Genomic DNA, 25,780 nt, shown 5'->3' with positions numbered 1-25,780 from the left:
CTATGTCACAAAAGGGTATTCGAGGATACTGGAAATTTGAACAACACACTTCTTAAAGATTCTATTTTCATTGGAAACATCAAATCGTTAGCCAAAGATATTTTTTGAGAGAGAAGACTTGGGTCATGGAAGTAGATGGGAATTTTTCAAATATAAAGTCAGATTTGTAGCCATTAAAACGTGCCAAAAAGCTGAAGCACTTAAAGAATCTTAGAGAAAAAGAGAGGATGAGCAAGCGTGACAGTTTTCTAAAGAAAGATCATCTATCTCAAGAAGAGGAGTCTTTATTTAAGTCTTTACAACTAGAATTAGAACAGTTTTACACAGATCAAAGGGTGCCTTTGTAAGGTCAAGAGAAAAATGGATTGAAGAGGGAGAAAGAAACACCAGTTATTTATTTGCACTTGAAAAAGAGAAACTACAAAAGAAAATCTATAATAGCACTCAAAATGAATGATGTATTATGCAAAGATATTATGCAAAGATATTATGCAAAGATATTATGCAAAGATATTATGCAAAGATATTATGCAAAGATATTATGCAAAGATATTATGCAAAGATATTATGCAAAGATATTATGCAAAGATCCTGTTACAAATATCAACGTTTGTCAATTCCTTTTTTATGAAAACTTTTACAACTCACCATTTCAGGAAGAAGGTTGTGATAGCTACATTTACCACGTTCAGAATGATGTCCCTGTAATTGAAGATGATTTCCAGTCAGTTTGCGATTCACCTGTGTTTCAATCGAAGACCTTAGAGAGGCTCTGAATTCAATGAAAGAGAGAACTCACCTGGTCCTGACGGCCTGTCATTTGAAATATAAGGCCGTTTGGGGAGTTACTTGAAGAACCTATTGTTTTATATGTTTCAAGATTTCATTGTAAATTGTAAAAAGGTCTCCACTATGAAACAGGGCCTTATTTCACTGATTCCGAAGCCCGATAAAGACCCTTCTCTCATTGACAATTGGAGACCAATTACTTTATTTAATATTGTTACAAATTGATTGCTCTGGTTTATGCCAAAAGATTAAAGAAAGGAATAGATACCATAATAAATGAGATTCAAACAGGCTTCAGCTTGGAAGGCGGGGCTTATCCAGAACTCAGCTTGGAAGGCGGGGCTTAACCAGAACTCAGTTTGGAAGGCGGTGCTTATCCAGAACTCAGCTTGGAAGGCGGGGATTATCCAGAACTCAGCTTGGAAGGCGGGGCTTATCCAGAACTCAGCTTGGAAGGCGGGGCTTATCCAGAACTCAGCTTGGAAGGCAGGAAATGTTGTTTCAAATACATAAGACACATTTTCCATTCACAGAACCAATTTAAACCTGGAACATGCATATTCCGGACCTTGTCTGGAAAAAAGCATGGTTGATGCCTTAAAAATATTCTATACCAAACGAATTTTAAGGAAGTGCACTTTAAGATTCTACATAATATATACCCATTAAGTTCTATACTGTCCTAATGTGTTGATATTAATGATATCTGCGTTTTCTGTGAAAAACAAGGTGAAAATCTTTTTGACATGAAGGATATAATTAGTTAACTATTGCAATGATAGAAGACCATTGAAATGACTGTGAATTTTTTTATTCTTGTTTGCCAAATAAAAATTCCAGAATTCTACACCAAAATTTAAAATATTTTATTTGTTAAGACATTATCCTTAGTGAATAACAAATATAATATCTTCCTGAATCATTGAGATATTTATCTTAGTGAATACAATTGCACACATTTTTTATTTTTGTTGTATGTATTGAGGACTTTCTTGTTTATACCCGTGTTTTGTTAGACATGTTAGATGTAGGGATGTTTTTTACATTTAATCTTTCAATGACGGTCTACTTAAGTTGTTGATTGCTGATACTTTTGTATAAATGAATAAAACATAAAGATGATATGCTAGTTAAATAAAGGTTAAATAAAAATAACTCCAATATAATGTTTTTTCTCAGTTTCCGGGATGTCACGTATCCCACTTATATCAGAACACTCTTAACAACGTACGCATTACGAAACATCTATTCGATCAAATAAACCTCACGTAGTAAATAACTCATTCATTTTTAATTTTAATTTAATTAATTGTCGTGAAACCAAATTTCGACACTTTCTCTCATTGACCTCCATAACAAAACAAAAAAAACCTCCTTGTTTAGTTGATAGAAACATCGCCTCCAGCAGCTGGAAGGAGACAGATTTTAAATCGTCCGCCGAGTTGGACCTCTCGCTTCCTCTCTGGTGTAGCCACAGATACAGAACATCTCTGGTGCGGCTGTCTGACGCCGGTCGGCCATTTTGGGAAGGTTTGTTCAACGACGAGCTGCTGGCTACCGACAACACCGATCAGGGACGAATACATAAAAGGAACTGAACAACAAAAAAATACGATTTAAAAAAAAACTTTACTTTAAAAAAGCAAAACATCGTTCAATATGGGTCCACCAGGAGACAACCTACGTCGTGTGTCCTCTGAAAGAACGGAGGATTTCAGTTGGTTTGTCAATTTATCTTGACATGGCATGTAAGGGTTAGTTAGTGGTTGTGACGACTGAAGGAAAAGCACGAAAAAAAAAAACCCAGCGCAGATAAATAGTTAATAATTCAACTTCAACGGGGTGAAAGAAATTATTATTTTATTTTTTTCGAAAAACACATTTGTTTGTCTGTATAAAAATAATAATAATATTTTTTTTTTTTAAATCTAGTCGGTTCTCTCTTACGGGAATACTAACCAGCATGATGATATTGAAGCAAAATGTAATTTAAAATGCCGAGATACAACAGTTAGGTAGTCAAGCGGACAAGTCATTCCACATTAAACACCAAACAAGCCAGACAGAAACTCAGCGGAAATGTAAAACGAAACATGGGACTTGTCAGCTAACTTAACCCGCACGACAATAGGCCTCCAATTGCATCCAACTAATAAAAATGATGTAGCTAGTTAGTTGACCCACTAACTAGTTAGTGTTGAAAGTGTATGCTGCTTAGTCTTAACTAGTTCACGTTTAACTTTGTCAACTAAAAAATAGTCACGCTATGAGTATCGACAACGGAAGTAAACAAGGCCGCGGACCAGTTCAATGGCATTAAAAAACACCCCGGGAGATGTTAAAATACTCTGTAAACTTCAATGTTTTAACTTGGTGCCATCGGCTTCTGGCATCCACATTGACTTGTCATGATGCTTTTCTATATATGTCCCTCAGTTATTCAGGAACACGTTCATAACGCGGTCTCTGCCGAGAAATAAACACAAACAAAACGGCGTCAATCATGGACGAAGCTTTGAGTTTGAGAAGACACGAATAAAATTGTCTTGCTTTTTGTTTTGTGTAGTAATCTCCTATTTCACTAGCGAGAAGTAGTGTCGGTATGGGTTTGGGAAATGGCTATCCTTTCTGTTAGTAGTAGTTGTCAGTAACCTAAAGGAAAAGGTGTACTTCTCATTTTTAATTTGCTCATTTGTTTTCACTAGGCAAATGTGTTAGAATTAAAGTTCATTTGGTCTGTATTCAAATGTCATACTTTTAATCACAGCATGGCTTCTTGAGTAATTACTAAAACAAATGTAGCCAAATATTGATTCAAGAACCCCCGCTCCCCCTCCTGAGCATAAACTATTTGAAATAAACAAAATGACATAGCTTGCTATTTCATTCGTTTCCTCCTTAAGTTGGTAGTTATTTCAAAAGAGCTAGTGTAGAATAATTTAGATTTCTCGTTCTGTAAAAGGTAGCTAACGAGCTACATATAGACAACTCGAAAGTATAGTCAAAAATATTCTGTAATTAGAGAAGACACCTAGCATCAAAATCTAATCATGGGGGACCCAACCTGGAGAAGAAACCAAACTAGAGATCGACTCCGTGCTCAGATTCGAAAGAAAAGGGAATCTTTGGCAGACCAGTTTGACTTCAAGATCTACATAGCCTTTGTGTTCAAGGACAAGGTGAGTATTATGGAGGAAGCAACGAGGTCCTGCTTTCTACTTCCCCAGAGTCCCATTTAACTCGTGGAGACCATTTTGTTTCTGCCTGCAGTTTGGAAAAAGTTGCTAACTAGCGTTGGCACGTATAACTCGGGCAACACTAGTTAGCATTGGCCCACAAAACGACCTCTTAACTTCCTTCACACTGCGACACTGAGACATCAACGTATCCCTTACGTGTCTCTTCCATTTCCTCCCTTTCTGCTCCTTCCTATGGCAGAAGTCCTCTGCACGGTTATTGTTATTGTCTCTTCCCTGTCCTCTGCTCCTTCAGAAGAAGAAGTCTGCGCTGTTCGAGGTAGCTGAAGTGGTACCAGTGATGACCAACAACTATGAAGACAATATCCTGAAAGGTGTGCAGGCTTCCAGCTACTCCCTCCAGAGTTCCATGGAACTTCTGCAGAAAGATGTCGTGCAGTTGCACGCCCCACGCTACCAATCAATGCGCAGGGTAAGTCAAGAACCCGGATTCCTTCCGTTGGGCAAACCTACCAAAACCATGTGCGTACACACACACCGCCACGGGCACAGTTGGGCTTTCCTCCATGTTGTTAGGTTCTATTTCTCAGAGTTAAAAACTCTACGGACGTTACCAAAGCTTAACCAAGTTTATTCTTCCCAGAGGATCAATACAACTGCATTAGACAAACATTTTCACACAAACACTGATATTTAACCTCTCCTCATAGGCTGAGTCTTCTCCTACACATCTGTACAAACATTGTATCTTTACTGCTAGGCAGGATACCAAGTGATACGGGCCATCAACTTGTATTTCTCCCTTAAGGTGACCTGACCTCAACCCCCCCCATCACTAATCCATGGCTTTCTCCCCTTATCAATGCCTGCCACATGTAATCACCCTCCTACAGATACCCATTACCTTCTGGTGTAGACCCTCTACTATATACCTTCCTCCTACAGATACCCATTACCGTCTGGTGTAGACCCTCTACTATATACCCTCCTACAGATACCCATTACCTTCTGGTGTAGACCCTCCACTATATACCCTCCTACAGATACCCATTACCTTCTGGTGTAGACCCTCTACTATATACCTTCCTCCTACAGATACCCATTACCGTCTGGTGTAGACCCTCCACTATATACCCTCCTACAGATACCCATTACCTTCTGGTGTAGACCCTCCACTATATACCCTCCTACAGATACCCATTACCTTCTGGTGTAGACCCTCTACTATATACCTTCCTCCTATACCCATTACCTTCTGGTGTAGACCCTCTACTATATACCTTCCTCCTACAGATACCCATTACCGTCTGGTGTAGACCCTCCACTATATACCCTCCTACAGATACCCATTACCTTCTGGTGTAGACCCTCTACTATATACCTTCCTCCTATACCCATTACCTTCTGGTGTAGACCCTCTACTATATACCTTCCTCCTATACCCATTACCTTCTGGTGTAGATCCTCTAAACCTCAGCACTCCCTCGGTGACATGAATAGGTATATTCTCAGAATCCGACAGTGTCAACAATGAATGTTCCTCATTTCTACTAGCATGACTCACATTGTAGCGCTTCAGCCAGCCTGCCACACTGTCTATTGTCCTTGGGTAGACACTGACAGGGACCTGGCTGTCTGTACACTACTGGCTGGTGTTCATGTCCCACCCTGCTCGGGGAAACCGTGCCGTTTATTAGCCTACGGATGAAATAAGTTATGAACTTCACGTGGTGGTGAAAGTGCATGTTGATGAGTTCGACGCCCGACTGCCGTTTGACGTGAGGCCCGACTGCCGTTTGACGTGAGGCCCGACTGCCGTTTGACGTGAGGCCCGACTGCCTTTTGACGTGAGGCTCAACGCCCGACTGCCTTTTGACAAATAAATAATCTCATAATGTAGACTAGCCTACCCACACGATCTGTGAACTGTTGGCTAGAGCGCACATACCAAGGCCAGAGTAGGCACGTTTACTATTTAGCACAACAGTTTTTGTGACAACTATCCATATCGTTAAATGTGAACTCATGAGCTTCAGAGTTTAATTCAGTACATAGTGCACAAAATGACTATTTTCCCCCCATGTCATCGCACACTGATTTTTATCAGCATCAAGTCAGTGGTGTGAAAATGTTTGAATATTCACATGGAAATCTGTCGCTAAATTGGATGGGAACCTAGCTAGTGACACAGTGCACTCCTTTTGACCAGAGCCCTGTGTAGGTAGGTGACGTGCTGTTTATTGACTGTGTCGTTCCTCGGTTGTTGTTGTTGCAGGATGTCATAGGATGCACCCAGGAGATGGACTTCATCCTGTGGCCGCGCAACGACATAGAGAAGATAGTCTGTCTCTTGTTCTCCAGATGGAAGGGGGCCGAGGAAGAACCCTTCAGGCCTGTTCAGGTAAAACATTTAGCTTCCTTCATCAAATAGCTACACACCTGGGTCCTATTCACTGTCGGTTTGGGGATTCGATCTTCTAACTTTTCAGTTATTAGTCCAACGCTCTAACCACTAGGCTACCTACCGCCCCTCCACTCTAACCACTAGGCTACCTGGCGCCCCTCCACTCTAACCACTAGGCTACCTGCCGCCCCTCCACTCTAACCACTAGGCTACCTGCCGCCCCTCCACTCTAACCACTAGGCTACCTGCCGCCCCTACACTCTAACCACTAGGCTACCTGCCGCCCCTACACTCTAACCACTAGACTACCTGCCGCCCCTCCACTCTAACCACTAGGCTACCTGCCTCCTCTACTCTCTAACCACTAGGCTACCTGCCGCCCCTACACTCTAACCACTAGGCTACCTGCCGCCCCTACACTCTAACCACTAGGCTACCTGCCGCCCCTCCACTCTAACCACTAGGCTACCTGCCGCCCCTCCACTCTAACCACTAGGCTACCTGCCGCCCCTACACTCTAACCACTAGGCTACCTGCCGCCCCTACACTCTAACCACTGGGATACCTGCCGCCCCTCCACTCTAACCACTGGGATACCTGCCGCCCCTCCACTCTAACCACTAGGATACCTGCCTCCCCTCCACTCTAACCACTGGGATACCTGCCGCCCCTCCACTCTAACCACTAGGCTACCTGCCGCCCCTCCACTCTAACCACTAGGCTACCTGCCGCCCCTCCACTCTAACCACTAGGCTACCTGCCGCCCCTCCACTCTAACCACTAGGCTACCTGCCGCCCCTCCACTCTAACCACTAGGCTACCTGCCGCCCCTACACTCTAACCACTAGGCTACCTGCCACCCCTACACTCTAACCACTGGGATACCTGCCGCCCCTACACTCTAACCACTGGGATACCTGCCGCCCCTCCACTCTAACCACTGGGATACCTGCCGCCCCTCCACTCTAACCACTAGGCTACCTGCCTCCCCTCCACTCTAACCACTAGGCTACCTGCCGCCCCTCCAGTCTAACCACTAGGATACCTGCCGCCCCTCCACTCTAACCACTAGGCTACCTGCCGCCCCTCCACTCTAACCACTAGGATACCTGCCGCCCCTACACTCTAACCACTGGGCTACCTGCCGCCCCTACACTCTAACCACTGGGATACCTGCCGCCCCTCCACTCTAACCACTAGGCTACCTGCCGCCCCTCCACTCTAACCACTAGGATACCTGCCGCCCCTACACTCTAACCACTGGGCTACCTGCCGCCCCTACACTCTAACCACTGGGATACCTGCCACCCCTCCACTCTAACCACTAGGCTACCTGCCTCCCCTCCACTCTAACCACTAGGCTACCTGCCGCCCCTCCAGTCTAACCACTAGGATACCTGCCGCCCCATATTCAAGTAGTATTCTATACTGTTACGTTGAGGGCCAGTCATGGTGAACGTAGTATCTCTGTTCATCCATTTTATTAAGTGTGGTATCCCATATGTATTCCTGTTTTGTTTATCCACAGGCCAAGTTTGAGTTTCATCATGGAGACTACGAGAAGCAGTTGTTGCATGCTGTCGGCCGGAGGGACAAGGCTGGAATGGTTATGAACAACCCAACTCAGTCGGTCTTCCTCTTTATGGACCGACAGCACTTACAGGTCAGTCCGTTCACACAGCACCGCTGAGCTTAACACCCACGGGGCTCCGGTCAGACGTGGTGACCTATATAGGGAGTAGGGTGCCACTTGGTTGATGGGGCTTGTCAGCAGGGTGGGTGGGTGAGGGGGGGGGGAGAAGAAGAGAGCTTAATAATTCATCAGATGTGTTGCACCTCTTAATTCTAAGTCTGGATCAGTAACTCTGTGATTTTGGCGGTTTTAAACTGTGATTATTGACAAGTTCGTGTTACCACTATGTGGAGGTAGGGATAGGGTTAGCTAGCCTACTTGACCAATGAGACCAGGAAGTTTCTGTTCTTGGTTAAAATAATGACAATGTAACGTTGAAACTACTGCGTCGGTGTCAAGGTTGGTTGGTTTGAAATCAAATCTGTTTACTTGCCAGTACTAGACAGAAAACGGGTCATTTGTTAGCTACTGTAGCTAGCTAGTTTATAAACCAAGCTATAGCTAGCATACAATGTAATTTATTATTGTCATTACTTAAAGTTATTTATCCATTTTATTATTTGTGCGCTAGCCACCTGATCATGACACGTCAAATAAGATCACATTTCTCCGCTTATGGGAAGAAAAAAAAAACTATTGTAGGAGACGATGGGGGGCTCTGTCCTTGGGGGCTATTTCGGACCGGGGGGGGGGGGGGGGCTCCGTCCTTGGGGGCTATTTCGGACCGGGGGGGGCCTCCGTCCTTGGGGGCAATTTCAGACCGGAGGGAGGGGGGGGCTCCGTCCTTGGGGGCAATTTCAGACCGGAGGGAGGGGGGGGCTCCGTCCTTGGGGGCAATTTCAGACTGGGGGGGGGGGGGGTCTCCGTCCTTGGGGGCAATTTCAGACCGGAGAGGGGGGGGGGGTCTCCGTCCTTGGGGGCAATTTCAGACCGGAGAGGGGGGGGGGGGGGGGGGTCTCCGTCCTTGGGGGCTATTTCAGACCGGAGAAATAGTCTACTAATAATGACTTAATTAATCATTAAAACTCAAAAGGATTTAACCTGTCTTTAATTGTTCTCTAAGGAACTCGTTTTGGGCTCAACAGTAGATATGCCTCTCATCTGATCAGATAAAACACCTCAAGTGGCAGTTTAGAATTAATCTCCAATCTGAATTCATATATATTTTTTATTCATTGAGCAACAGGCTTAATTAATCTAGGTTTAAAGTTAACTAGAGGAATGATTTAAATGAACTAGGATTAATTTAAAACTAGGTTTATAATTTGGTGTAACAAGAGTAATAGATACGCCTGGATTTAACCCCAGAGTAATAGATACGCCTGGATTTAACCCCAGAGTAATAGATACGCCTGGATTTAACCCCAGAGTAATAGATACGCCTGGATTTAACCCCAGAGTAATAGACACGCCTGGATTTGACCCCAGAGTGATAGACACGCCTGGATTTAACCCCAGAGTGATAGACACGCCTGGATTTAACCCCAGAGTGATAGATACGCCTGGATTTGACCCCAGAGTGATAGACACGCCTGGATTTAACCCCAGAGTGATAGATACGCCTGGATTTAACCCCAGAGTGATAGATACGCCTGGATTTAACCCCAGAGTGATAGATACGCCTGGATTTGACCCCAGAGTGATAGACACGCCTGGATTTAACCCCAGAGTGATAGATACGCCTGGATTTAACCTCAGAGTGATAGACACGCCTGGATTTAACCCCAGAGTGATAGACACGCCTGGATTTAACCCCAGAGTGATAGACACGCCTGGATTTAACCCCAGAGTGATAGATACGCCTGGATTTAACCCCAGAGTGATAGATACGCCTGGATTTGACCCCAGAGTGATAGATACGCCTGGATTTAACCCCAGAGTGAAAGATACGCCTGGATTTAACCCCAGAGTGATAGACACGCCTGGATTTAACCCCAGAGTGATAGATACGCCTGGATTTGACCCCAGAGTGATAGATACGCCTGGATTTGACCCCAGAGTGATAGATACGCCTGGATTTAACCCCAGAGTGAAAGATACGCCTGGATTTGACCCCAGAGTGATAGATACGCCTGGATTTAACCCCAGAGTGATAGATACGCCTGGATTTAACCCCAGAGTAATAGACACGCCTGGATTTGACCCCAGAGTTATAGATACGCCTGGATTTAACCCCAGAGTGATAGACACGCCTGGATTTAACCCCAGAGTGATAGACACGCCTGGATTTAACCCCAGAGTGATAGACACGCCTGGATTTAACCCCAGAGTAATAGATACGCCTGGATTTAACCCCAGAGTAATAGACACGCCTGGATTTAACCCCAGAGTGATAGACACGCCTGGATTTAACCCCAGAGTGATAGATACGCCTGGATTTAACCCCAGAGTGATAGATACGCCTGGATTTAACCCCAGAGTGATAGACACGCCTGGATTTAACCCCAGAGTGATAGACACGCCTGGATTTGACCCCAGAGTGATAGATACGCCTGGATTTAACCCCCGAGTGATAGACACGCCTGGATTTAACCCCAGAGTGATAGATACGCCTGGATTTAACCCCAGAGTGATAGATACGCCTGGATTTAACCCCAGAGTGATAGATACGCCTGGATTTAACCCCAGAGTGATAGATACGCCTGGATTTAACCCCAGAGTAATAGATAAGCCTGGATTTAACCCCAGAGTAATAGATACGCCTGGATTTAACCCCAGAGTGATAGACACGCCTGGATTTGACCCTAGAGTAATAGATACGCCTGGATTTGACCCCAGAGTGATAGACACGCCTGGATTTAACCCCAGAGTGATAGACACGCCTGGATTTAACCCCAGAGTGATAGATACGCCTGGATTTAACCCCAGAGTAATAGACACGCCTGGATTTAACCCCAGAGTAATAGACACGCCTGGATTTGACCCCAGAGTGATAGACACGCCTGGATTTAACCCCAGAGTGATAGATACGCCTGGATTTAACCTCAGAGTAATAGACACGCCTGGATTTAACCCCAGAGTGATAGACACGCCTGGATTTAACCCCAGAGTAATAGACACGCCTGGATTTAACCCCAGAGTGATAGATACGCCTGGATTTGACCCCAGAGTGATAGATACGCCTGGATTTAACCCCAGAGTGAAAGATACGCCTGGATTTAACCCCAGAGTGATAGATACGCCTGGATTTAACCCCAGAGTGATAGATACGCCTGGATTTGACCCCAGAGTGATAGATACGCCTGGATTTAACCCCAGAGTGATAGATACGCCTGGATTTAACCCCAGAGTGATAGACACGCCTGGATTTAACCCCAGAGTAATAGACACGCCTGGATTTAACCCCAGAGTGATAGACACGCCTGGATTTAACCCCAGAGTGATAGACACGCCTGGATTTAACCCCAGAGTGATAGACACGCCTGTATTTGACCCCAGAGTGATAGATACGCCTGGATTTAACCCCAGAGTGATAGACACGCCTGGATTTAACCCCAGAGTGATAGATACGCCTGGATTTAACCCCAGAGTGATAGACACGCCTGTATTTGACCCCAGAGTGATAGACACGCCTGGATTTGACCCCAGAGTAATAGACACGCCTGGATTTGACCCCAGAGTGATAGATACGCCTGGATTTGACCCCAGAGTGATAGATACGCCTGGATTTAACCCCAGAGTGATAGATACGCCTGGATTTAACCCCAGAGTGATAGATACGCCTGGATTTAACCCCAGAGTGATAGATACGCCTGGATTTAACCCCAGAGTGATAGATACGCCTGGATTTAACCCCAGAGTGATAGATACGCCTGGATTTAACCCCAGAGTGATAGATACGCCTGGATTTAACCCCAGAGTAATAGACACGCCTGGATTTGACCCCAGAGTAATAGACACGCCTGGATTTGACCCCAGAGTAATAGACACGCCTGGATTTAACCCCAGAGTAATAGATACGCCTGGATTTAACCCCAGAGTAATAGACACGCCTGGATTTGACCCCAGAGTAATAGATACGCCTGGATTTGACCCCAGAGTAATAGATACGCCTGGATTTAACCCCAGAGTAATAGATACGCCTGGATTTAACCCCAGAGTAATAGATACGCCTGGATTTAACCCCAGAGTAATAGACACGCCTGGATGGTACAACCCATCCTGTGTTTCAAATGGAGTCCCATCTCTCTTGTTTTAGCTCCAGACAGCTGTTGATCCATCTGGGCCTGCGTTCCAGGTGGGACACTACTTTAGACCAGGGTCCATTGCACTCTGGTCAAAGTTAGTGCACTATGTAGGGAATAGGGTGCCATCTGGGATGGTTACCACTCAGCCTAGTGCAGGAACACAATGACACGTTGCCACTCAGCCTAGTGCAGGAACACAATGACACGTTGCCACTCAGCCTAGTGCAGGAACACAATGACACGTTGCCACTCAGCCTAGTGCAGGAACACAATGACACGTTGCCACTCAGCCTAGTGCAGGAACACAATGACACGTTGCCACTCAGCCTAGTGCAGGAACACAATGACACGTTGCCACTCAGCCTAGTGCAGGAACACAATGACACGTTGCCACTCAGCCTAGTGCAGGAACACAATGACACGTTGCCACTCAGCCTAGTGCAGGAACACAATGACACGTTGCCACTCAGCCTAGTGCAGGAACACAATGACACGTTGCCACTCAGCCTAGTGCAGGAACACAATGACACGTTGCCACTCAGCCTAGTGCAGGAACACAATGACACGTTGCCACTCAGCCTAGTGCAGGAACACAATGACACGTTGCCACTCAGCCTAGTGCAGGAACACGGGGGAGAAGTTGCCACTCAGCCTAGTGCAGGAACACAATGGTTTTGGGGAAGCTAACAGCCTATTGAAATGATTTGAATTAGGCAATCATTCAGACAATGTTGCCAAACCAAACCTTGCACCAGGGCCTGTCTTACCGGGCTCCAGACCTGTTGATTGTGTCTAACATTCCTTCTGCCCTCAATGCTAACCTGTCACCACTGCACCAGTCACAATGGTTTTGGGAAAGACCTCTAATTGGATCACTCACGTAGGTGTTAGTGGATCATTCAAAGGTCCTCTGTCATGGGACAATGTCTAACCCAAAGAAATAGAATATATTAGTGAAATGACTTATTATTAATAGATTCTATGGTCTTACCCTCTTCTCCCCCGTTGTCCCCCTCTTCTCCCCCGTTGTCCCCCTCTTCTCCCCCGTTGTCCCCCTCTTCTCCCCTGTTTTCCCCCCTCTTCTCCCCCGTTGTCAACCATGTTTTCTCTTGTCATCCCTCTCTCCCCTGTCAGACTCCTAAAACCAAGGCCACAGTTTTTAAGTTGTGCAGCCTTTGCCTGTACCTGCCCCAGGACCAGCTAACGTGCTGGGGCGTTGGAGACATCGAAGACCATCTCCTCCCGTACATGCCCGACTAGGGCCAGCCGGCCTCCATGGCTTCCACACACAACACAAGGAAGACATAACCCCTAAGCCACTGAAGCAAGTTGATCTCATCCACCACACATCCTTCCTTCCATTGAATAGAACTGCTGCTTTGGGTCTCTTGTTTGTTAGTTTCCATCGTCCTGAAGCTAATTTAAAAAATAAATAAAAATCTGTATTTGTTTTTCCTTACCTACCAAGCTTCCTCCTCCTAGCTCTGCTCCTACCAGTTTTGGATTGGTTCTACCTTTTATCCACCCTCCCTCCACCATCCATCTTGTTTTTTCTGTTTATTTTGAACCTGCACGAACATTGATTTTGAGTGGTTGGTTATTCCCCCCCATGGAGCTGCACTGTCAACGACACAGAGCAGTCACTGAAGGAACTCTTCATGTTGCTACCAAGCAGGAACAAAAGCCACCCTGGGTTTTTTTAATGATGTTCACAGGGGGTCCTCTGTCTCTGCTGGACACATTGTAACCCATGTCATAACAGATTGGAAAAGCTTCTATCATTTCAAAAGCTTGGGTTAGAGGAAAACATACCTGGGGAGGAATGGGGGGGGGGGGGGGGGGGTGTTCTAGAAGGACTAGCTACCATCTATGACGGGTCAGCCTAGGTGGCGTTAAAACGTCCCCTGTAAAGCTAAGATAAAAGGTGAAGGAGTGTTTGTCAAATCATTTGGTATTTACATCTTTATTTTTCCTTTTTAAGCCACCCTTGTTTAATGTTGGCTGGTTATTTTCTTTCTGGGTTCATTTGCTTTTCCTGTGAAATATGCCAGGAACACCATTGGTCTGATCTGGAGTATAGTTGGAAACTGATGGGAGGAAGTTGTCAGACAGACGGTATTGTGAATCGCATGGTGTGGACCGACACACAGGGTTGAAATGTTTTATTATGTTGAAGGTTGTTACCACGCAAAGCCATTCAAGCTACTGAAATCTGATGTTTGTTTCTGGGTGGGGGTTGGCATGGGTGTTGTTTATAATTGCAGAATGAATGTACCTAACAACAGAACAGGTTGTTGAGTTGAAATTAATGGGACCGTTACATGTTTATGTTCCTTTAATTCGATAGACAAGTATCCTAAAGGGGACTAATTGTTGCAGTGCTTAAAATGTAAAATGGGGGTGGTTTTTGTTTTGTTGTTGCGTGCTTTGCTGGGGGGAAATAAGGCACAAATCAGTCAGTACATTTAATTGAGGGTTTTCTTTGTTGATTCAATACGTTCGATTTAAAGGTTATTTGAGTCTATTCTTCCTTTTTTCATTTTTTTTTTATTTTTTTAAATGCATCTAGAAATCAACACGGCTGAACAAATCCCAATACAATGTAACATTTGAAAGTATTTCCTGGTGTTTTATTTGTGTGTGTATATATTTACAGCAGAATGACATGCAGAAAAATAATTATTATTTAGCAAGTCTGTTGTGGGGTAAAGAACAATTTACTGACACAGTTCCACAATAGTCACGTTTCTTCACCCCACAGACTGGACAGCATCACAGCAGCAGTATGATCATTCACAATTTCCTAGGTACAGGTCTAGGATCAGCTTCCCCCCCCCCCCCCCCCCCCCCCCATCTTAATCATTAGTGTGTTGGGGGGGGGGGTGCTAAACTGACCCAAGACCAGTGAGCAGCTGATCTAGCTCCCAAGGTGCTTTGTGTGTCTTCCTTGTGCGATGAGTTTCCCAGAGGCTTTGCTAGTGAGGTCTACAGTAGCGAATGCCAGGGTCCGTCCTTGCTTCAACACTGTGGCTGTGATCAGCACGTCCTCGCCCATCTTGGCAGCATTCATGTACCTGTCGGGGAAACAGTTGTTCCATTCAGTGGCTGTGTCCTAAACGAAATCCCTTTGTGCACTTTAGACCAGAGCCCTAGGGTGCTATTTTCAGACAGAGATTTTCCTTTTCAGTGTTTTGACAACAGGTTACTCTCTACTCCTTCACCTATTACAGTGTGTGACTCGTAGAGGCCTAGAGAGTTCGGACTCGAGACTAGACAACCAAAACAGCTCTACATTGAATAGAGCACATGCATTCTGTTTATTCTACAAGTATATTATCAAGCCTGGGTACCAGTCTTTGTGCCATCATACCAAACCGCACAAATAGATCTGAGACCAGGTTACATTCCCCATGTATCACCCCAGCCACTGTAATTTAAGTATAAAACTCACGTGATGTTCATGTCCACGCTGACACCAGGTGCTCCCCGTTCCGTGTACATGATGGCAGTGGTGGAGATGACGTCAACCAGTGTTGCTGTCAGACCCCCGTGAAGGGTGCCTCCTCGGTTTGTGTGCTCCTCTTCCACTTTAAACTCACACACCACTTTCCCTGGGCTGGCTGTTACAATGTCCACCTGGGGAAACGGACAACCAGTCATTAATTATCCCTTGGGATCAATTAAAGAAGAGGGCACTGTAAATAAGTCCAAGAGTTGCAAGACATGGGGTAAATCTCAATTGTATTTCCTTGTGTCCTCTACTTTCCTCCTCAAAATGCTTTTAGAGGAACCTCAAATATTCGGCTCCGATGTGCATCGAGAAGGACACGAGGGAGGATGTGAGAAATCAAGAAAATACAATTGAGATTCACTCAAGGTAACGAGATAAAATGTAAGGGGTGTCGTGAAAACACTTGTTTTCCCACATACACAACAAGCCTGTCAAGGTAGGTGAATGGGTGGAGTTGGGAAGCAACCTCCGGTGCTTACAGTACATGTCTCTTGTACAGTAACTCGTAAAATGTCATTTGTTTTACTGTGACATACCTTACTTAAAACTCGATCAAACCCCGGACTGTCCACCATCGCCCGCATAATTGTTTTTAACGAGTTTAAAGACAGAGAAACCATGTTTTAATGCTGACTGTGTTCAATGTCAACTTGATAAAAGTAGATTTTCGTCCAAACAGGAAACTGTTCTGATAGCTAAATCTTCCGGATATCAAACAGTTAAACAAGGTTCCGCTTTGATTTAATATTTATTGGGCATGATTATGCATTTATTTACTCGCAATGGAAATTTCATATATATTGAAGGAGTTCGTGTTCATTTTCTACATATTCTACATATTTCTACATATTAACTGGCCAGATCTTTGCGCCAACCCGGACTATTTAGACTCACACACAGCTCTTAAGTGGTGTCAGAGCTTCAACAACAACAACACTCCTCTAAAATATATTTTGCGTCGCTTCTAACAAGATATAAGCATCGCTATGAAATAGAGAAACAATGAGTAATATTTCCAAGTCGACTTCAGAAGAAACGAGGACTTCTCTGTGATGAGTTCCTGTCCGTTACAGGATTCTTTAGCTCCGTGGCTCAACGCTAACGTTGCCGTGCTGAAAATGACAGGGAACTGGAGGTCTAACTAGCTCATATCAGTCCAATTGTTATTAGTGCCCCTTTCCCTTGTACGAAACTATTCGTATACTATCCAGTGTGTTGCCAATAGTATTTGTTTTTAATTTGGACCCCACAGTCTTGTTTGTGGTTAGTTATTTCTGAGAGTTCACTCCAATAAAGTTTTTCCGACGTTTTCAGGCCTCAGAACTGTTTTATTTGTTATGTCAATCATGTATAGATTTAGCTATCGATGAATAGCAAAATAAACACCATCATAGATTATCAAATTGGAGCCATAAAACATCCACTAAACATGATCCCTTTTGAGGTCTGAAAACAACTGACCGAACAAGAACCATCCTTTTATCTAACTAAAATAATAAAATCAAAAAAGTCCTCTCACTGTCAACTGTGTTTATTTTCAGTGAACTTAACGTGTAAATATTTGTATGAACATAAGATTCAACAACTGAGACATAAACTGAACAAGTTCCACAGACGTGACAAACAGAAATGGAATAATGTGTCACTGAAAAAAGGGGGGGTCAAAATCAAAAGTAACAGACAGTATCTGGTGTGGCCACCAGCTGCATTAAGTACTGCAGTGCATCTCTTCCTCATGGACTGCACCAGATTTGGCAGTTCTTGCTGTGAGATGTTACCCCACTCTTCCACCAAGGCACCTGCAAGTTCCCGGACATTTCTGGGGGGAATGGCCCTAGTTCTCACCCTCCGATCCAACAGGTCCCAGACGTGCTTAATGGGATTGAAATCCGGGCACTTCGCTGGCCATGGCAGAACACTGACATTCCTGTCTTGTAGGAAATCATGCACAGAGTGAGCAGTATGGCCGGTGGCATTGTCATGCTAGAGGGTCATGTCAGGATGAGCCTGCAATGACAACAAGCTCAGTCCGATAATGCTGTGACACACCGCCCCAGAACATGAATGACCCTCCACCTCCAAATCAATCCCACTCCAGAGTACAGGACTCTGTGTGACGCTCATTCCTTTGACGATAGACGCGAATCCGACCATTACCTCTGGTGAGACAAAACCGCGACTCGTCACTTTATTCCAGTCCTGTCTGGTCCAGCGATGGTGGGTTTGTGCCCATGTAACAGTATAACTTTAGACCGTCCCCTCGCCCATACCCGGGCTCGACCCAGGAACCCTCTGCACACAGACAACAGTCACCCACGAAGCATCGTTACCCATCGCTCCACAAAAACGGCGGCCCTTGCAGAGCAAGGGGAACCACTACTTCAAGGTCTCAGAGCGAGTGACGTCACCGATTGAAACGCTATTAGCGCGCACCACCGCCAACTAGCTAGCCATTTCACATCCGTTACACCCATAGGCAACGTTGTTGCCGGTGATGTCTGGTGAGGACCTGCCTTACAACAGGCCTTCAAGCCCTCAGTCCAGCCTCTCTCAGCCTATTGCGGACAGTCTAAGCACTGATGGAGGGATTGTGCGTTCCTGGTGTAACTTTGGCAGTTATTGTCATCCTGTACCGATCCTGTGCAGGTGTTGTTACATGTGGTCTGCCACTGCGAGGACAATCAGCTGTCCATCCTGTCTCCCTGTTGCGCTGTCTTAGGCTTCACACAGTACAGACATTGCAATTTATTGCCCTGGCCACATCTGCAGTCCTTATGCCTCCTTGCATTATGCCAAAAGGCACGTTCACGCAGATGAGCAGGGACCTTCGGCATCTTTCTTTTGGTGTTTTTCAGAGCCTCTTTAGTGTCCTAATTTTTCATTACTGTGACCTTAATTGCCTACCGTCTGTAAGCTGTTAGTGTCTTAACGACCGTTCTACAGGTGCATGTTCATTAATTGTTTATGGTTCATTGAACGAGCATGGGAAACAGTGTTTAAACCCCTTACAATGAAGAACTGTGAAGTTATTTGGATTTTTATGATTTATCTTTGAAAGACAGGGTCCTGAAAAAGGGACATTTCTTATTTTTCTGAGTTTATATGTAAATACACCTATATGTTAATATATCTGTTAATACACCTATATGTTAATAGACCTGTTAATACAGCTATATGTTAATATATCTGTTTATACATCTGTTATATCTGTGTTATATCCATATGTTACTCTATATATGTTATTTGATATCTATACATATATATTATAACGTGGTGTGTGTATATATATATATATATACAGTATAAAATCATGTGTATATATATATATATATATATATATATATACATACATATATATACACATACATATATATATATATATACACACATATATATATATACACACATACATATATATATATATATATTATAACCTGTATATGTATATATATATATATACACACACACACACACACACACACATACATATACACACACACATACATATACAGGTTATAATATATATATATATATATATATATATATATATATATATATATATATATATATATATATATTATAACCTACATACATACATAGATATACAGTTGAAGTCAGAAGTTTACATACTCCGTAGCCAAATACATTTAAACTCAGTTTTACACAATTCCTGACATTTAATCCTAGTAAAAATTCCCTGTTTTAGGTCGGTTAGGATCACCACTTTATTTTAAGAATATGAAATGTCAGAATAATAGTAGAGTGATTTATTTCAGCATTTATTTCTTCCATCACATTCCCAGTGGGTCAGAAGTTTACTTACACTCAAATAGTATTTGGTAGCTGTGCCTTTAAATTGTTTAACTTCGGTCAAACGTTGCAGGTAGCCTTCCACAAGCTTCCCACAATAAGTTGGGTGAATTTTGGCCCATTCCTCCTGATAGAGCTGGTGTAACTGAGTCAGGTTTGTAGGCCTCCTTGCTCACACACGCTTTTTCAGTTCTGCCCACAAATGTTCTATAGGATTGAGGTCAGGGCTTTGTGATGGCCACTCCAATACCTTGACTTTGTTGTCCTTAAGCCAATTTGCCACGACTTTGGAAGTATGCCTGGGGTCATTGTCCATTTGGAAGACCCATTTCCGACCAAGCTTTAACTTTCTGACTGATGTCTTGAGATGTTGCTTCAATATATCCACATAATTTCCCTCCCTCATGATGCCATCTATTTTGTGAAGTGCACCAGTCCCTCCTGCAGCAAAGCACCCCCCCCCCCCCAACATGATGCTGCCACCCCCGTGCTTCACGGTTGGGATGGTGTTCTTTGACTTGCAAGCCTCCCCCTTTTTCCCCCAAACATAACGATGGTCATTATGGCCAAACAGATCTATTTTTGTTTCATCAGACCAGAGGACATTTCTCCAAAAAGTACGATCTTTGTCCCCATGTGCAGTTGCAAACTGTAGTCTGGCTTTTTTATGGTGGTTTTGGAGCAGTGGCTTCTTCCTTGCTGAGCGGTCGATTATAGGACTCGTTTTACTGTGGATATAGATACTTTTGTACCGGTTTCCTCCAGCATCTTCACAAGGTCCTTTGCTGTTCTTCTGGGATTGATTTGCACTTTTCACACCAAAGTACGTTCATCTCTAGGAGACAGAACACATCTCCTTCCTGAGCGGTATAGCAGCTGCGTGGTCCCATGGTGTTTATACTTGCGTACTATTGTTTGTACAGATGAACGTGGTACCTTCAGGCATTTAGAAATTGCTCCTAAGGATGAGCCAGATTTGTGAAGGTCTACAATTGTTTTTCTGTGGTCTTGGCTGATATCTATTGATTTTCCCATGATGTCAAGCAAAGAGGCACCGAGTTTGAAGGTAGTCCTTGAAATACATCCACAGGTACACTTCCATTTGACTCAGGCTAATTGACATAATTTATCAGAAGCTTCTAACGCCATGACATTTTCTGGAATTTTCCAAGCTGTTTTAAAGGCACAGTCAATTTAGTGAATGCACATTTCTGACCCACTGGAATTGTGATACAGTTAAATAATCTGTCTGTAAACAATTGTTGGAAAAGACTCGTGTCATGCATAAAGTAGATGTCCTAACCGACTTGCCAAAACTATAGTTTGTTAACAAGAAATTTGTGGAGTGGTTGAAAAACTAGTTTTAATGACTCCAACCTAAGTGGACACACATTGTCGTGTCTTTGGCTATGCCGGATTAAGTGATGACATGCTGTTCTATAAAATAATTTATATGTAATTAATATAACCTGATTGAGCTAATCATGTAAATGTAATTAACTAGAGAGTCGGGACACCACAAAATAATATTTATAGAGCTGTTATCTTCCGAATAAACTCTTAAAGACCTAGTAATATTTTACATCAATAGCAGTCAATATTATTCGTCATCTTAATTCAGTCTCATCTGAAAGTTGTAAATTCTTGGTTATTTGCACGAACCCTGGCTAACAAGTTGAATCAGCAATACAAAATTAGGTTTAATTATTTATTTACTTAATACCTAACTAATCACACAGAATTACACATACACATAATTAAATCATAACTTGATTACAAATGATGTCATAAAGGAAAACATCCCTAGCGCACGGAACAGATATGACAGCTGGTTACTCAAAAGAAAAGGGGCTGGGTTTGAGTGAAAGAGCGGGAAGACTGAGGAACAAAGGGCGAAGCTGTGCTATCGTAAATACAGTATCTTATGCATTCTAAATTACCGCCCATTTGGAAAAGGAAAATGCAATAAATATTTACTCTGAGCTGCGCTTCGGTAGGTTGGTGGTAGATGGAAGGCCGTGTTGCCAAACCGAGTCCTTTGAAGAATGTCTGGTTGTCAATTGGATACGTTGTAGTAACGTCGTTGTGTGATAGACGGGATACTCTGTCTGTTCCTTCTTAACCCTCGTTTGCATCTGCTGTTGCTAACTCAACGGCTAGGAGGTATCACTTCTGTAGTGAATAAGAGTTCAAAGTTCGTACCATTCGCAACCAAAGCTCACGCTGATGTTGGCTTCGTTCTGTAGTTATTATCTGAACCATTCTGACATCTGACCGTTGTCCAAACATCCTCGGAACAGGAGGTTATATTGTCGTCAAGTCTTTATATAGGAAGGGAGAGGAGGGCGTGTTTGAAAAGTTTTATAGCCCATGTCCCTTCACAGGGATGGGCCACTGATTGAGCAGAGCCCTATCTTATGAAAACCCAAATCTCACATTTTAGAAGCTAAAATCACATATACAGTGCCTTGCGAAAGTATTCGGCCCCCTTGAACTTTGCGACCTTTTGCCACATTTCAGGCTTCAAACATAAAGATATAAAACTGTATTTTTTTGTGAAGAATCAACAACAAGTGGGACACAATCATGAAGTGGAACGACATTTATTGGATATTTCAAACTTTTTTAACAAATCTAAAACTGAAAAATTGGGCGTGCAAAATTATTCAGCCCCTTTACTTTCAGTGCAGCAAACTCTCTCCAGAAGTTCAGTGAGGATCTCTGAATGATCCAATGTTGACCTAAATGACTAATGATGATAAATACAATCCACCTGTGTGTAATCAAGTCTCTGTATAAATGCACCTGCACTGTGATAGTCTCAGAGGTCCGTTAAAAGCGCAGAGAGCATCATGAAGAACAAGGAACACACCAGGCAGGTCCGAGATACTGTTGTGAAGAAGTTTAAAGCCGGATTTGGATATAAAAAGATTTCCCAAGCTTTAAACATCCCAAGGAGCACTGTGCAAGCGATAATATTGAAATGGAAGGAGTTTCAGACCACTGCAAATCTACCAAGACCTGGCCGTCCCTCTAAACTTTCAGCTCATACAAGGAGAAGACTGATCAGAGATGCAGCCAAGAGGCCCATGATCACTCTGGATGAACTGCAGAGATCTACAGCTGAGGTGGGAGACTCTGTCCATAGGACAACAATCAGTCATATATTGCACAAATCTGGCCTTTATGGAAGAGTGGATTGAAGAAAGCTATTTCTTAAAGATATCCATAAAAAGTGTTTAAAGTTTGCCACAAGCCACCTGGGAGACACACCAAACATGTGGAAGAAGGTGCTCTGGTCAGATGAAACCAAAATTGAACTTTTTGGCAACAATGCAAAACGTTATGTTTGGCGTAAAAGCAACACAGCTGAACGCACCATCCCCACTGTCAAACATGGTGGTGGCAGCATCATGGTTTGGGCCTGCTTTTCTTCAGCAGGGACAGGGAAGATGGTTAAAATCGATGGGAAGATGGATGGAGCCAAATACAGGACCATTCTGGAAGAAAACCTGATGGAGTCTGCAAAAGACCTGAGACTGGGACGGAGATTTGTCTTCCAACAAGACAATGATCCAAAACATAAAGCAAAATCTACAATGGAATGGTTAAAAAATAAACATATCCAGGTGTTAGAATGGCCAAGTCAAAGTCCAGACCTGAATCCAATCGAGAATCTGTGGAAAGAACTGAAAACTGCTGTTCACAAATGCTCTCCATCCAACCTCACTGAGCTCGAGCTGTTTTGCAAGGAGGAATGGGAAAAAATGTCAGTCTCTCGATGTGCAAAACTGATAGAGACATACCCCAAGCGACTTACAGCTGTAATTGCAGCAAAAGGTGGCGCTACAAACTATTAACTTAAGGGGGCTGAATAATTTCTCAGTTTTTGATTTGTTAAAAAAGTTTGAAATATCCAATAAATGTCGTTCCACTTCATGATTGTGTCCCACTTGTTGTTGATTCTTCACAAAAAAATACAGTTTTATATCTTTATGTTTGAAGCCTGAAATGTGGCAAAAGGTCGCAAAGTTCAAGGGGGCCGAATACTTTCGCAAGGCACTGTATATACATATATATATACACATACACACACACACACACACACACACACACACACACACATATATATATATATATATATATATATACACACACACACACACACACACACATACATACATATCTGACCCATGTGCTTACTAGTATTCTGGCTAGATTGTAACCCATCAACTCATGTATCTAAGTTGATCAGAGGTGGCATTACATGGTAACTAACCTGCACACAAATATAACCACAACGTGCAACAATTTCAAAGATTCTACAGTTCAGTTTTACAGTTCATATGAGGAAATCAGTCAATTGAAATAAATAAATGAACCCCTAATCTATGTATTTCACATGACTGGGAATACAGATAAGGTATCTGTGACCAACAGATGCATAAGGTAGGGGGCCTGGATCAGAAAACCAGTCCGTATCTGGTGTGACCACCATTTGCCTCATGCATCCCGACATCTCCTTCACATAGAGTTGATCAGGCTGTTGATTGTGGCCTGTGGAATGTTGTCCCATTCTTCTTCAATGGCTGTGTGAAGTTTCTGGATATTGGCGGAAACACTGTCGTACACGTCGATCCAGAGCATCCCAAACATGCTCAAATGGGTGAGTATGCAGGCCATGGAAGAACCGGGAAATGTCCAGGTTCCAGGAATTGTGTACAGAGCCTTGCGACATGTGGTCGGTGCATTATCATGCTGAAACATGATGGCGGCGGATGAATGGCACCACAATGGGCTTCAGGATCTCATCAAAGTGTCTCTGTGCATTCAAATTGCCATCGATAAAATACAGTTGTGTTTATTGTCCGTAGCTTAGGCCTGCCCATACCATAACCCCACCACCACGGGGGGACACTCTGTTCACAACGTTGACATCAGCAAACCGCTCGCCCGCACGATGCCATCTGCCCGGTACAGTTAAAACCGGGATTCATCTGTGAGTACACTCCGCACTGAAGGCCATTAAATCCCCGACCCTGGTGAGGACGACGAGCACGCAGATGAGCTTCCGAGACAGTTTCTGAAGGAATTCTTCGGTTGTGCAAACCCAGTTTCATCAGCTGTCCGGGTGGCTGGTCTCAGACGATCCCACAGGTGTAGAAGCCGGATGTGGAGGTCCTGGGCTTGAATGGTTACACGTGGTCTGAGGTTGTGAGGCCGGTTGGACATACTGCCAAATTCTCCCAAAAAATGTTGGAAGCCGGTTCTGGTAGAGAAATTAACACCCAGTTCTCTGTCAACAGTTCTGGTGGACATTCCTGCAGTCAGCTTGCCATTTGCACGCTCCCTCAAAACTTGACACATCTGTGGCATTGTGTTGTGTGACAAAACTGCACATTTTAAACAAGGAATTGTATTGTCCCCAGCACAAGGTGCACCTGTGTATTGATCATGCTGTTTAATCAGCTTCTTGATATGCCATACCTGTCAGGTGGATGGATTATCTTGGCAAAGGAGAAATGCTCACTAAACAGGGATGTAAACAAATTTGTGCAGAAAATATTAGAGAGAAAAAAAGATTTGTGCGAATGGAACATTTCTGGGATCGTTTATTTCAGCTCATTAAACATGGGACCAACACGTTGCGTACATTTTTTTGTTCAGTATAAAATGGAAGTGATCATCAGCAGACCCTTCCATGCTCAATTTACCTCAATGATCAGGTGGTGGCGGCCAGCAGTCCCTGTTGATCGTTTGATATATCTCCGTCTCTGTGACTAGGGTACCCATTTGGGACTCAACCCTCAATTCCTATTTAGCTCTGTAATCCACTACACTGAGACCAGGAGACTTCTTTGTTGGTCTAAGTCTGTGTGTGTGGAGAGATGCTGTGAAGGGCTTGGATGGACTGAGGTTGTCATTGGGGACTGAATGTCCTCATACATAACACTGCATCCAAAATTGCACCCTTTTCCCTATGTGGTGCAATACTTTTGACTATAGCCCTATGGGCCCTATTGAAAAGTAGTACACTATATATAGGAAAGAGGGTGTCATTTAGAACACAGACCTGCCATTGTGATGTCAGTGAGCCTCAGCAGCTAGTGAGGGGAAGCCATTTAGAACACAGACCTGCCATTGTGATGTCACTGATCCTCAGCAGCTAGTGAGGGGAAGCCATTTAGAACACAGCCCTGCCATTGTGATGTCACTGATCCTCAGCAGCTAGTGAGGGGAAGCCATTTA

General features: G+C 43.7%; 2 protein-coding genes across 2 annotated transcripts; one reads left to right on the top strand and one right to left on the bottom strand.

The window, feature by feature from the left end:
• Positions 1-2,018: 2,018 nt before the first annotated feature.
• c18h6orf62 (chromosome 18 C6orf62 homolog) lies at positions 2,019-14,724 on the top strand. The gene is made up of 5 exons (XM_071114977.1): positions 2,019-3,968; positions 4,282-4,458; positions 6,262-6,387; positions 7,919-8,053; positions 13,345-14,724. The coding sequence occupies exons 1-5, from the start codon at positions 3,840-3,842 to the stop codon at positions 13,468-13,470; spliced, it is 693 nt and encodes a 230-aa protein (XP_070971078.1). The 5' UTR covers positions 2,019-3,839; the 3' UTR covers positions 13,471-14,724.
• A 94-nt stretch (positions 14,725-14,818) lies between these two features.
• On the bottom strand, positions 14,819-16,398 carry LOC139373882 (acyl-CoA thioesterase 13). The gene is made up of 3 exons (XM_071114978.1): positions 16,258-16,398; positions 15,662-15,846; positions 14,819-15,284 (listed from the first exon to the last, which is right to left on the bottom strand). The coding sequence occupies exons 1-3, from the start codon at positions 16,339-16,341 to the stop codon at positions 15,128-15,130; spliced, it is 426 nt and encodes a 141-aa protein (XP_070971079.1). The 5' UTR covers positions 16,342-16,398; the 3' UTR covers positions 14,819-15,127.
• Positions 16,399-25,780: the final 9,382 nt, after the last annotated feature.

Source organism: Oncorhynchus clarkii, chromosome 18, assembly GCF_045791955.1.
Source record: "Oncorhynchus clarkii lewisi isolate Uvic-CL-2024 chromosome 18, UVic_Ocla_1.0, whole genome shotgun sequence".
Taxonomy (NCBI): Eukaryota; Metazoa; Chordata; class Actinopteri; order Salmoniformes; family Salmonidae; genus Oncorhynchus; species Oncorhynchus clarkii.
Note: the sequence above shows the minus strand (reverse complement) of the source record. Positions and strands in the feature narration are given on the sequence as shown.

What these genes read in the sequence shown, in the direction of transcription:
- c18h6orf62 (XM_071114977.1), top strand. Translation starts at nt 3,840, where the DNA reads ATGGGGGACCCAACCTGGAGAAGAAACCAAACTAGAGATCGACTCCGT. An exon ending in CCTTTGTGTTCAAGGACAAG is followed by an intron (nt 3,969 to 4,281) that starts GTGAGTATTATG and finishes CTGCTCCTTCAG; the next exon opens with AAGAAGAAGTCTGCGCTGTT. An exon ending in AACCCTTCAGGCCTGTTCAG is followed by an intron (nt 6,388 to 7,918) that starts GTAAAACATTTA and finishes GTTTATCCACAG; the next exon opens with GCCAAGTTTGAGTTTCATCA.
- LOC139373882 (XM_071114978.1), bottom strand. Translation starts at nt 16,341, where the DNA reads ATGGTTTCTCTGTCTTTAAACTCGTTAAAAACAATTATGCGGGCGATG. An exon ending in TTGATCGAGTTTTAAGTAAG is followed by an intron (nt 15,847 to 16,257) that starts GTATGTCACAGT and finishes CCGTTTCCCCAG; the next exon opens with GTGGACATTGTAACAGCCAG. An exon ending in AGCGTGGACATGAACATCAC is followed by an intron (nt 15,285 to 15,661) that starts GTGAGTTTTATA and finishes TTTCCCCGACAG; the next exon opens with GTACATGAATGCTGCCAAGA.